Here is a 13594-nt window from a genome sequence, read left to right as displayed (position 1 = left end):
ATTGTGAGGTCAGCAGCTTAAATGTTTTGCTGGTTTAGGGCACGGAAACACTCTGAAGTTTGCCATTGGGTACACAAAGCTCCAGAAGGCCTTGGTGTCAGGCTAAAGTCTGTGTGCCCAGCAGATGAGTCAGTTATTCCTTTTCTCCCAGTTTCTCCTGGAAGACTGGCAAAATACATTGGCTTTACATTCTGGGAAATTATCTGTGAATCAGACTCATATCCATCAATCCAGATACCATGCCTGTTCAAAATAGCTACATCCAACTTCTTCTTATGTTCAGGAGTCTGATACAGCTGAGTGTCCTGCTCCTTCCACGGGGCAGCCCATGGAGAAATCGATCCGACCGGGGACACCTGGAACCAGTGTGGCTGAGGATCTCCCTGTGCCTGTGAACCAGCAGCAAGTGCTTGCCAGGTCAGTGATGAACATGACATAGAAGGAGAGGCTTCGGAATGCTGCAGCTAGGAAATCAAGCCATATGATCATTACTTTGTATCCATTACAATGTATGCATCACTGTATAACAAAATCGAATGCCTTTAATAGTTTGAAAACCTGTGGTTCTGTTCTGGAATTGGGTTTAGTTCTAGGCTTCCCCAAGACTTTGTTTGGTACAGAACACTGGCACACTTTACTACTATAAGATAAACATTCTTTATAGCAAATGATCCAGCAGATGGTAGACAGCAGCCAGCCCTTTTCCTGATGGAGTCCAGCATTCTTTCTCAGTACATGACAGAACTGGGTCCCAAACAACTAATTTTACCCATACTATCCCTACCTAGTGATCCAGGACTTTATTACATGAGCTTTGGTCTTGCCTCAGTTTTGCTGCAATCATGTTATGTAAAGAGAACAGAAACATACCAGTTTGGGAACTTTGATGATCAGACCTCTGTTCAATATCATAATGTGGGAGTTTGGTGCCATTGATGGTCCCTGTGCACTCTCTTCTTCATTCTCCCTTAACCTTGCCTCTCTAACACTATGTCCTACCCACCTTACCTTTCATTTTTTTAATTTTTTAAAAGTTGTAACACAATTCTGGAGTTATAGGATCATGCCCTCTACCAATGATTCAGAGGCACATCAGAGCAAGTGGTCAGGGGCAATGTCATATGATAAGTACCCCCAAAGGGACTGTTTTCTTGCACAATTGCGATTTAAAACTCACATGTGATAAAAGTTCCCAATTTCTCATGGCTGACTAAATGGAGAGCCTCTTGGCTGTATTGTAGTGATGACAATAAAGACGGTTATATAGTGCAGAAGCAAGCAAGTTAAATCTATGTGTGTAAGTGTGACCCATCTTCCCCGCACACGTAACTTTTCAGAATTGTGAAACCAGCTTAGTAACAAAGGAAAATGCACTCCCTTAAGCCATTCTCAGTTTTCACATCTTTTCCCAGCCTCAGATTGGTTATGCAAAAAATATTAAACAAAGTACCTAATACCGATTAACCTTTATTTTATCACTGGACATCTGTTAACATTTGGTCCTGATGCTGACAAGGACTCTTAACATCCATTTTCCTAGTGGTAGAAGCTCACTACAGTTGTACTGGGAGAAGGGTAGGTATGGGAAACCTGTGGCCCTATTATTGAAAACCAGCTCATATCACCCTCAGCTAGCACAGTTGATGATGAGGATGAACCAGCAGTGGGGCCAACATTTGAGAACCAGTGTTTCCCACCTGATTTTGACCCATAAAGCCCTATACGGCTTGGGTCCAAGCTCTTTGAAGGACCGTATCTCCCTGTACGAACACCCCAGAATATTGAGATATCTGGAGAGGCCTTTCTCTCAGTCCCACCACCCTCTCAGGCACATTTGATAGGAACAAGAGAGAGGGCTTTCTCTGTGGCTGCTCCCAAGCTTTGGAACTCTTTCCCTAGAGAGGCCAGGATTGTGCAATCCTTGCTATCCTTCCAACACCAAGTAAAGACGTTCCTGTGCAGTCAGGCCTTTTAAGTTGAGAAGGGCTGGGATTTTAATGCTGGACTATACAAATTTTAATGGTTTGTATTTTAACATGTTATATTTTAATTTATAACTGTTTTAATTCTTAAAATTGTTTAATCGTTTTTTAATTTTTACATTTATATATTTTAATATTGCTTGCACTGTTTTTAAATTGTATTGTTTTATACTTGTTGTTTTCTGCCTTGACTCCCTGTAATTGGGGGAAAGGCAGGAAATAATAATAATAATAATAATAATAATAATAATAATATTACGATCCTCCCTCCATTTTTGTGGGGGATCCGTTCTGGACACCCTCTCCCTCTGCAAAAATGGAAAAATCACTCAGAGCCTATTGGATAGAATGGAGGTGCGCCCTCACAGGCACGCACCCCATTTTAACCCCCTCTGTTTGCCTCCCATGGATAGTCAAGGGATGCAGATTCCAAGTCCTCAAGAATGGAGGGAGGACTGTAATTGGGTTAAGACCCCTCTCTTGACTTCTTCAGGTTGCAGATGCTGGAACAACAGGTGGTAGGAGGAGAACAGGCCAAGAACAAAGACCTGAAGGAGAAGCATAAACGGCGCAAGAGGATTGCGGATGAACGAAAAAAGCAGCTGCTGGCGATTCTACAGAGATCAGATGAAGACAGCAGTGACTGGGTCCTGCTCAATGTTTATGACTCCATCCAAGAAGAAGTGCGAGCCAAAAGCAAAATGCTGGAGAAGATGAAGGAAAAGGTGATTCTTTTCCCCTCAAAAGCAAACAGGTTTTGTACAGTGCTGTAGTGAAGAGAATACAGAAAATCATTTTAAGAGCAGGAAAGAGTAAGAAGACAAGCTCCACCTGCTCTAAGTCAGCTGTTTATTCCTTTTAAAAAAGCCCAACACATTTCAGTCTCTATTAAACGACTCTTTTAATAGTGTTTTGGAGAGTGTTTACAATTCCAGTGATTTTTGCTGAAAGCCCCTGAAAAAAGCCTTTTCTCATACAGGCCGAAAAGTATCTGGTTGTTTTAAATGAAATAAACGGTTGACTATCTTAGAGCATAGGGATCTTGTCTCCTTACTGTTTTCTCCTTGTATAGTGCTGGGCAAGGGCTGTTTTCCCCACTCACAGACACCCAACACAAGATGTGACCATGACACTTGGGAAAGTTGGGTGCATATGAAAATTATTCACACCTTCTTCTCTTAAAATACATAGATGTGAAGTGAGGAAATAACAACCCTTCTTCCCATAATCTTTGAAACATTGTGCTTCAGTATGTGGATTAGGAGGACCCACAACTCGGTTGCATCCAAAGTAATGTGTGTTGCTTGTTCTAATTTTAATTTTTAAAGAGAGATTGAGAGAAAGAGGAGAAAAGAAACTTAGGAGGAAGACAGATAAAGCTTCTGCAAAGGCCTGAACAGTCTTTTCATCTTTCATCTTTACTAGATTATATAGGATATGGAATTGCAGAAGGGTTGGCTTTTCATTACTCTTCTGGACCACCTGCATCTGCCAAATTAATGTCTGTTCAAACAAGCTACTCAAGACAAAAGTGCCCAACCCTTCTTCATTAGTTGTTATCCTGCAAGGAGAAGGTAGCACTTCATTGAAAGTCAAGTCACTCAGAGCTTGGAAAAGTTACTTTGTGGGACTTCAACTCCCATACTGATGGGTGTGCGTGTTTGGGGATTGTAGTCTTAAAAAGTCACATGTCCTGGTTCAGTGATTTTTCACCAGTTCACCTAATACTTGCTGGTTAATGGGATTGTTGTAGAGAATGCTGGAGAAATGACACCTTAGTTTAGTCCAACTAGGTACTTCTCATGTTTTTTCCACAGTGCTCAGGATTCAAGAAGGACAGACTAGTCATGCTTTAACTATTGAGAGATACTAAGTATGTTCTCTTGCTTTATAAATTTAAAACACAGCAGTGGACCACACAGAGAACTAACATCAGTTCATTATTGCCTGAGAGCAAGGAAAAGGTGAACCTTGTATAAATGGGCCTTTATATGGCAGATTGATTTGCACACTGAGTCTAGGGCAGAGCTGGAGGACTTCTGCCCTTCCAACAATAGACAAACTATAGTTCCTATCATCACTCACCATTAACCAGACTGACTGGGACTGATGGGACCTATAGTTCAATAACAGCTAAAGGTCCACAGGTTCCCCATCCCTACTCTAGAGTCAGGAAATGTCTGAAACGTAGACCTGTGGTTTAAACAGATAAATGGCAATGTAGATGTATGCTTTTCATGGGTCTAAATACTGTAAAGGTATCAGATCCTGTCTGATCTTTGAAGCTAGGCAAAGCCCTGGTTAGTACTTGGAGGGGAGACCACCAATGATTCCCAGGTGCTGTAAGCTATATTTCAAAGGAAGGAACCCGCAAAACTATCTCTGAGTGTTGTTTTGCCTAAGATTCAATCAGGGAGTCTTAGACAACTTTATGAAATTCATGGGGTCACCATAAATCGACAACTGACTTGAAGGCACATATACACACAAGCTTTTAATAACGGGTGTAATGTGTGTGCAGTTTGTACTTGGATGAGTCAAGTCAGTCCTGACTGATGGTGACCCTGTGGATGAGACATCTCCAAGTCCCGCTATCCTCTACTGTTCTGCTGAGTTCCCTCAAATTCAGGCCCATGACCTCCCTGATTGAATCTATGCGTTCTTCCTGCTTTTCTATTTCCCTCTACCTTTTCTATCATTATTGTTTTTTCTAATGAGTTGTGCCTTCTCATCACATGGTCAAAGTACAACAGCCTCAATTTCATTATCTTGGCTTCAAAAGAGATGTCATGTATAAATTGTATCATTAAAGGACACAGGCACAGGATTAGCTCCTTTTGGATGGTCCTCACAGTTCCAACCATGCCCAGTTCAAGCATCCATGCAGTGTGTATGGTTGCCACTGAAAATTGATTCCCCAAGGTCGGGTTTCATACAGTTTTGTGAGAACGCTGCCTCTCCCATCCACTTGGGTTGCCAGATCACGTGACTATTTGTGTTTCAGTTTCGGGACATGCTGTCTTTTGTTCTGTTTCTTACTGCTGTGTGATACTATGATAACGTTCAAATTGGGCTTGAAAAGGGAGATTAAAAAATATGGCAGATGAGGTGATCAATGGCTAGTTTGAAATGAAATTAGTCTTGCACAACTAACTTAACTCATCAATGAAGGCTGAAACATCAAGTGATAGCATACTTTTATGAATTCAAAGACATAGCTGAATTAGTCTGGAAAAGGGATCTTGCATGTGAGGAAGCAGACTCAAATCTATGAAAGTTCATGTTACCAACTTCTCTTTTTCAGTTAGTCTCAAAGATGCCACAAGAGCTCTTTACTTGCCTTTATGAGTAAGCCATTGTAGATAGCAACATTCTATGGTTAGTTTATATTTTGCTTTTCACTCACATATTCAGCTACCTGTCATCCAGGTTCAAAACACGCTACAGAAATAATCCAGTTTGAGACTGCTTTAACTGCCCTGGCTCAATGCTAGGGACTTCTGGGAACTATAGTTTTGTGAGACATTTAGCCTTCTCTGTCAGAGAGCTCTGGTGCCACAATAAACTACAATTCCCAGGATTCCCTAGAACTGAGCCAGGGCAGTTAAAGTGGTCTCGAACTGGACTATTTCTGCAGTGTGTTTTTTGACCCTCATGGAAAAGTCACCAAGTAAAACTCGTATGTGTGAGAGAGCCACCCGTATGACAGGGCTTGTAAACTTGCTTATTTGATATCTTAGTGTTTCTTTCAGGAAGCCTGACAGGCACTACTTCAGGATACATGAATTATGAAATTGTATAGCTCTTACCAATTTGTTTTACTTGTTCTCAAACTGGTTCATTGTTTCCTAGTTGCGAGTGGCTGAGACCGAAATCAAAGACCTCCAATCAGAATTTGAACTGGAGAAGATTGATTATTTGGCCACCATCAGGCGCCAAGAACGGGAACTTCTGCTCCATCAGCAGCTCTTGGACCAAGTACAACCCCTGATACGGCGGGACTGTAATTATAGCAACTTTGATAAAATCAAGCGGGAGTCCACCTGGGATGAGGAATCAGGTTGTTGGAAAATCCCAGAGCCTGTCACTCAAAAGATCAGCCTTCCATCTGGTAAGAAGAGCTCCATAAATTTGCCACATTTCCCTCTCGAAAGTCTTGCTCAGGAAATAGCTTGCTCTAAAGTATGCTTATATTCACCACTAGTTAAGGCCTCAAGGCAGTAATGGGAGTTTCCTCCCACTGCAGATTGCATCTTCAGAAGGTAGATATTCCTCAGGTCCAGAGTAGGGAAAGTATTACATTCCTGCCATTCTGATAATAATCTATCCACTACATTAGTGTTTTTAAAAAAGCCTACACACTAAATGCAAAGATACATCTGATGTACCATCTAATTAGGCATCCTGGTGGCAAGTCTAGTTCTTACCATGCTTCCCTCATCACATATAGAAGAGACAACACTAAGTCAAGGCTGGGCAGCTCATGCCTCACTATATGTCATTGGGTCAGTGGTGGCCGGTGGCTCCCATGTCAGTCGGGTGGTGAATCCATTCCATGTTTTGACTATCCTTAAAGGAGAACTCCTTAAAAGCTAGCTCAGGCATGGAGTGGATTCACCAACCCACTGACATGGGAACCATTAGCCACCACTGATCCAATAACATATGGTGTCGGATTCCACCTCACATCATCCCTCACTATTGGCTGAGATGATCAGAACTGATGGGTGTTCTAGTCCAACACATTTTGAGGGCCACACATTCCCCAACCCTGCCTAAAGTGGTTCATCTTGAGTAAAGGATCTCCTCACTCCACCAGCAGAAGATTTCACCCTCTGATCAGCTCCATCAATAACACAGCTGCAGCTTTACTGCAGCCCTGCCTAATGGTGTTTTCAAAAGCAAGCCATACTTTGGCCAGCCCTGAGTAAAACTGCATACACTGAAACCCCTAGGCTATGCAATAGCTGAAGAAGATGGCATGATATTGGCCAGAAGGAAATGATAAAGACCCAAAAGACACTATTGCCTTTTCTCTCATAGCAGTGCCATCGATGTCACAGAGCAAAACAGGCAGGAGGAGTTCATCATCAGAAAATGGAGATGCAGTGGCCATGGTAAGTTGGAGAGGGGTACTTTCACTGTACCTACCTACTGGGAATAAGTCAAACAAAAGGTGCAGTGTAAATTTAATAAATTATTCTGTCTGATTTGCTGTCATGAGAGTGTGTTTTCCTGGTCACAGCTCTATGCTATGAGTGGGCAAAGTAGGGTTCTGTGGACACATACAATCACCTAAGGCGGTTTTTATCTCCCTTAAACCATCAAAAATCACAATTTCTGCTCCCCTCAAAAAAAGTGAATCGTCTCTTCTGAAAACCTCTAGAAGTGGCAATTCAACTTTTAAATGGTTTCCAAGCCCCCACCCCTTTAAAAGAACCCTTCGTGTCAGTCTGGAAAATCACTTTGCAAAAGTATCTTGTAGCACCTTTGAGGCTGACTGAAAGAAAGAAGCTGTGGTAGCATGAGCTTTCATAGAATTGAGTCTATGAAAGTTTGTGCTACCAGCTTCTTTCTTTCAGTCAGCCTCAAAGGTACTACAAGATCCCTTTGCATAAAGGAATCCTGTGATTTCCAGCCACCTCTGTTTTTATCCTGCTGTTTTTGGCATTTTTGCCAGTCTATGTGGCCTGCAAAGGGTCCCAGAGGCAGAAAATTGGCCCCTGATTCCATGGCCAGGAGAGGTGTAAATACCTCACTGAAGTACAAATCCCAGGATTTTCTAAGATGGAACCATGGCAATTAAAGTGGTATTTAAAGTGCTATAAGTGTGTAGTAGCAAAGAGTAACTAGTCTTGGTAAAGTCCAGTTTCTTTGCTAATTGTCATTAATGGATCTGTCTTCTATGGTTTGTTCTGTCTTTTGTAATTGCCAATTGTTACTCATTGTATGGGGGACTCACATAATGGGCACACACACTCAAGTCTGTGCATTTAGAAAACTAGTATGTCAAGAAGCAGAAATCTAAACTATTTTTTCTCCCTGAGATGCTAGTTTTTTATGTGGAGAGATTTTCCTTCCTAATAGAAGAGCATTCCATTATGTGAGATATCACCTGCAACTTAATGTAATCCAACTCAGACACATGGTTAGCACCATGATAAGTCGGAAAGTCTCTAGTGACAACTAACTATATCATTAGTAAAGAGAAAACTTTTAAAAGTTTCTTCTTGTTCATTTAGGCCTGGTACAGATGGACAGAAAGCGCCATTGTCGGGCTTGGGAGCACACAGTGACCATATGGGCCCGAGCCCTAGTGCATGGCAGTGGTGCAACCATCATGGTGGCCACCCGGGGCATCACGCTTGCGTCACTGATGCACCACAGTGCATCACAATGGTGCACTGATGGCAGTGGCCGCACGTGCCAAAAAGAGCCCACTTTTAGTAGGTTCTTTTTGGTGCAGTGAGCCCGTGCGATTTGGTTGTTGCAGGCTCCCTCAGGAACAAAAACGGGCAGCTCCAGCCTGCTCTTTTGGGGCGGTCTGTCAAGCCCCTCACTTTTCATTCAAAGTTATATATTCCATAGTGCTACCACTTCTCAGAAATTAAACTAGAGGTTAAACTTAATTAAATATCATTGATTCCAATTAGATAAATGTAAGGTTACATAGGTTGAGTCTTCCTTATCCAGAATTCTGAAATCCAAAATATTCCAAAAACCAAAACTTTTTTCATGGGTGGCTGATATAGTGACACCTTTGTTTTCTGATGGTTCAGTGTACACAAACTTCGCTTCATGCACAAAAGGGTATTAAAATATTGTATAAATTACCTTCAGGCTATGTGTGCATATGAAACATAAATTAATTTTGTGTGGAAACTTGAGTCTTATCTCCAAGATATCTCATTGTGTACATATGTGAAAATACAGTTATTCCAAAATAATAATAATAATAATAATAATAATAATAATAATAATAATAATAAATCTGATCTCAAGCACTTTGGATAAGGGAGACTCAACCTGTACTTAAACCTCAGTGAAGCTTGAAATGTTCACCTTGGTCTGGATATTGTCCTTAGATTATTGTTTCCCATGAATCTGTACCCTTCTTATTTTTGGATAGCAATGTAGAAACAAAACAGAGAAGTAACACACATTAGCATTTAAGATGGTAAAGTTGAATGTGAGATGTGAATGTGGGGATGAAATTACAACTTTAGGTGTGGTCCTACTCTCAGTTCCCTCGTCTGTAAAAATTACAATAACAACAGTGACCTACTGGGGCTTAATAATGATAAACTAGTGGTAACTGCTTGTATGTGTCTCCAGCAGGAAGAAGATCGCTACAAGGTGATGCTGAGCAAGAGTGACAGCGAGAACATTGCCAGTAACTATTTTCGCTCAAAACGGGCTAGCCAGATTCTCAGTGCTGACCATGGTAAACCTTTCCGGTGTTCACTGCCTTTTCTTCTAACACAGAGGTGGGAATCATATGGTTCTCCAGATGTTGTGTTTCTGGAATACCCGACAGCCCTAGCCAGCATAGTCACTGATGAGGAATGCTGGGAGTTGCTGTCCAACAACATCTGGAAGGCTGCAAGATTCCCATTTCTGTTCTCAGTGTATGTGGGGCTCCCCCTCCTGCTCCTTACTTATTTTAATCATTTATTTCTCCTTCTTGTTCTCAAGCTTTTGCATAGTTATCATTCTGTATTATTTTTTAAAAATATATGATTAAATAAAGACCAGGGATGGGATATAACTAGAATTATAATTCTAGTTAGAATTGGAATTAGTTTAGAATTTAGTTTTTATATTGTATTATATTATTATATCAGTGTATCCTGTGAAATGTAGAAATGGTGGTAATTTAAGTCAACGCTTGGAAGTGAGGAGATGAAAAAATTAAATAAAAAAGTAACCATTGTGGATTAGAGCAACCTGGTAAAGTGGGTCAATATTTCTGAAATCACTGAAGGTGAGAGAAAATAATTTGCCTAGTGCCACCAGTGAATTTATGAGAACAGACTTTAAACTTTTAATTCAGGCAAACTGTCATGCTGTAGCAGTTGAGTGTTGGATTAGGTGTGCATCTACATTCTACACTGTAGAAATAATGCAGTTTGCCATGGCCCCATTGTACAGAATCATAGGATTTGTAGTTTTGAGAGGCACCAGCAAGACTAAAGACCTTGTAAAAGTACAGATCCCAGGATTCCATAGGATGGAGTTACAGCACTTAAAGTGGTGTCAAACTGCATTACTTCTACAGTATAGATGCACCCTAGGACTCTGGGAGATCATGGTTTGATTACCCACTCAGCTATGGCAACCCACTGGATGAGTTTGGACAAGTCATACTTTCCCAGCCTCAGAGAGGCAAGCAATAGCAAACCCCTTTGGAGCAAATCTTGTAAAGAAAGCCAAATGATAGGTTCTCCCTTAAGTCAGAAATGATTTGAAAGCACACAAGAACAGCAACAACTGTTGCCATGAGCAGGGAGCAAATTGTCATTTATTTGTTTATTTTATTGACAGGGATGGGGAGAAGAGCACTTAAAAGTGTTTTGTACCCCAGGTTCTAAAATAACATGGCTGGCTTGAGATGCTGTGCACTTTGACTTGGTTTACAGCTCTGTCTTAGGCAATAAAATGTTTTGGGCTAGCTATACTATGAAGCTACAGTAGTTCTCAATGTCAGGTCTTAGTCTCACTGTGCCCATCATTAATACAGTCATCATCTGTTGCATTTCAAAATCTGCACTAAGCCAGGAATGGGGCATCTGCAGCTCTCCAGATGTTGGACTGCAACTCCTACAATCCTCCAGCATCTGCAGTGCTGGCTAGGACTGGTTGGGAGTTGCAGTCCAACAAAATGTAGAGGGCCACATGCTCTGAGTCCTCACCGCATTAAGGACTGTATGTTGTAAGCCTTCAAGTCATTTCCAACTTATGGTGATCCTAAGACAGCCCTATCATGGGGGTTTCTTGGCAAGATTTGTTCAGAGGAGGTTTGCCATTACTTTCCCGTGAGGCTGAGAAAATGTGATTTGCCCAAGGTCATCCAGCAGGTTTCATGGCCAACTGGGGAATCGTACCCTGGTCTCCAGAGTTGTAGTCCTACTTTCAAACTACTATGACACACTGGCTCAAAATTTTTAAAAACCCACATCTCTGCCCACATGTTGAAGCTGTGAATAAACGTTTTTAGAAGGCTTGAAGACTGGCTCCTCCTAGGAGGATTTCATATAGGCAGAGAGGCTTTTGTTATTGTTGCAATTAGACCAGGGATGGGGTTAGGTGCTGCCAATGTTCCCCCAATGTTGTAGGACTGCAGCACCTGTCAGCCTTAGTCAGTATGAAGAATGCTGAGAGTTGCAGTCAAACATGAGGAGGGACACGTGATTCCCCCTCCTGAGTTAGACTAAGCACCCCAGTGTTTTCTTTCTGTTTCTCTCTTGGCAGTTTCCCGTAACTCGCCCCCTTTGATGAACACCACCACCTCTATCTTGACTTGCAGCTTGGCACCAATTTCCCCTGCCCAGATAGTGGAGATGCCCCAGCCACGCCCTTTTCGCCTAGAATCCTTGGACCTCCCTTCTTCTTCGACCAAGACAAAACGCAAGAAAAACCGGAATAACCTGAGCGGAGACGCACTCTGATTCCGGGCAGTACTAGCCTGCTTGCTGCCTTCTGTTCACCCTCAGTGGGACTGTCTTGGTGCTGCAGCTGCTTTACATGGTTTTTATTTCCCTTTGTGGGAGAGTGAAAGCAATTAAATGCTGGTTCCCACAGACAGTTAGTCTAACCAGCCTTCCATGTTCAAGTTGGGACTGATACCTCTCACTGTGAACCATCCTTTTGCCATTTTGTAGTAACACTGCCTTTTGAGCCCATCTTTCTCTCCTATTCTGTGCTGTACACAGCATCTGTAATGGAAACCCAACCTAGAAGAGACAAATTAAGAATTCTTAGAGATGATGGACCTTTGGCTTCCTCCACCTCACAACAAGCATTTACATTCTCCCTAACTTCTAACAGGGCAGGAAATAGTTGGGCACAATTTGTCCCATCCCTCCCCTACTGCCAAAAGTTCAGATCAATGACAGGATAGCAGCCTCATCCTGCCTGTTCAACTCACTTTAGATCCTGATTCTGGTCCAGAGGATTCTTGAGAAGGAAGAGAGAAGGCGAGAGAAAGGGCAACCATTTCCAAAAGAATGACAGAAGAGGCCTACTCAGGAGTGAAATGAGGTCCCAAGGAGAAACCTCTCTAGAGAAGGGTGGAGAGATGGATTTTGAACAACACTGGGGCAAATAAAGCTCAAGGAAGAGAATCTGAAAGCTAAAAAAGTTAATGGAATTGGCCAAACCCCCACCCAGCAATGTTAAAAGGTGCAGCTGATAGTGCTGGGCAAGGTGGGAGTGTTTATGGCAGAGGGATGGAGGGAGGAAAGAGTCCTGATGGGACTGTTTTCCCATCAGAGGTACCTGAGGAAGTGCCTAAGCTTGGAAGCTTGCTAACAAGTGGAGAGTGTATCTTGCACATTACTCATCCCCTCAGCACTTAGATGTTGCTTGAGGGCAGAAAGGAAGCTTTTAGGTCTTTCAAGTTGGGAAGGACTGCATTGAGACCCTATATAGATTCCACATAACTGCTTCTTATTCAATGGGTTCCTCTTCTGCACTGAAGGCTCTGTATTCTTTTTACCTCTGGCACTCAGAAAACCACATAGATTCCATGTACATCAAGCTATAGTGGAGTCTTCCAGAGAGCTCCAATCTGCACTGAGATCACCTCAATCCAGAATGTGCTCTTGCCTCCTTCCTTGGGGTAGCAAGAGCTTCAGCAGCATTCTCACAGCCTTATTCATATACTTCCAGAAGTTTGCAAATCAAGTCATTTTCAAGATCCACACCCAGAAACTAAACCTGGGGTTCTGGTTTGCACAGTTACTTTTTCCTCTGGATGAGAACAGTAGAACAAGCTCCCATAATGGATCCATGTAGAGGTTGCACATTACTTCTAGACACTGTATGTGTATTGATTTATTTTTTTCATTTTCACCTTTCATGTGAGCACAATAAACTGCCTGTTAATGAGAAATGTTTGCTTGGTTGCTTTACATTCCACAAGTTCCATATATTTTCTGTTGTTTCTGAAGGGGTATGTGCCAAAACAGAAGGAAAGTGAAATCTTCATAGCAGTAGAGTTCCCTAAACTTTATTTCATATACTGGGGACTGACTGTCTCCTTTCATCCACATTCAGTCAGGACCTACATGGAATTAAAGGCACTGTATGCACACTTGCCTGATATCAGTGAGAAATATGCTAGTTTGCTGCAGAGGCCATAGTCTTTACCTAGGGCCTATGAGGGGTGAGATTGTCCTTTTTCAGCTTTTAGGAGAACAACACAGTAAGTTTGTAGGGCTTGCAAACTGCGGCCTGGTTGTGAGGCCGTAACGGGCTAACCATGTGTATGCCATGTTTAAACTCTTGGAGAAAGGGCAAGAGAAGAGACAGAAGTAAATAATTTGTACTGTGCCTTTTAAATTTGCTTTTACAACCTTGTGTATGTATATGGATGTGTCACTTCTGTTTTG

The 13594-nt window shown here is 42.0% G+C and overlaps 1 protein-coding gene across 2 annotated transcripts in view; it reads left to right on the top strand.

The window, feature by feature from the left end:
* Nucleotides 1-13086, top strand: part of LOC149323015 (kinesin-like protein KIF17) — a 31963-nt gene extending 18877 nt beyond the window's left edge. The window contains exons 9-14 of one of the 2 annotated variants that reach the window (XM_089486251.1): nucleotides 284-417; nucleotides 2476-2707; nucleotides 5835-6093; nucleotides 7026-7099; nucleotides 9321-9426; nucleotides 11454-13086. In XM_089486251.1, coding sequence (XP_089342377.1) covers nucleotides 284-417; nucleotides 2476-2707; nucleotides 5835-6093; nucleotides 7026-7099; nucleotides 9321-9426; nucleotides 11454-11650 — 1002 coding nt within the window. In that variant the 3' untranslated portion in view covers nucleotides 11651-13086. Of the gene's footprint in view, nucleotides 1-283; nucleotides 418-2475; nucleotides 2708-5834; nucleotides 6094-7025; nucleotides 7100-9317; nucleotides 9427-11453 lie in introns of both variants that reach the window. The other variant, XM_089486250.1, reaches the window with a different exon arrangement.
* Nucleotides 13087-13594: the final 508 nt, after the last annotated feature.

This window comes from Sceloporus occidentalis, unplaced genomic scaffold, assembly GCF_023333645.1.
Source record: "Sceloporus occidentalis isolate IW3139 unplaced genomic scaffold, rSceOcc1.0.p SCAF_1, whole genome shotgun sequence".
Taxonomy (NCBI): domain Eukaryota; kingdom Metazoa; phylum Chordata; class Lepidosauria; order Squamata; family Phrynosomatidae; genus Sceloporus; species Sceloporus occidentalis.
The sequence above is the reverse complement of the archived record's forward strand: the minus strand, read 5'-3'. Positions and strand labels throughout refer to the sequence as shown.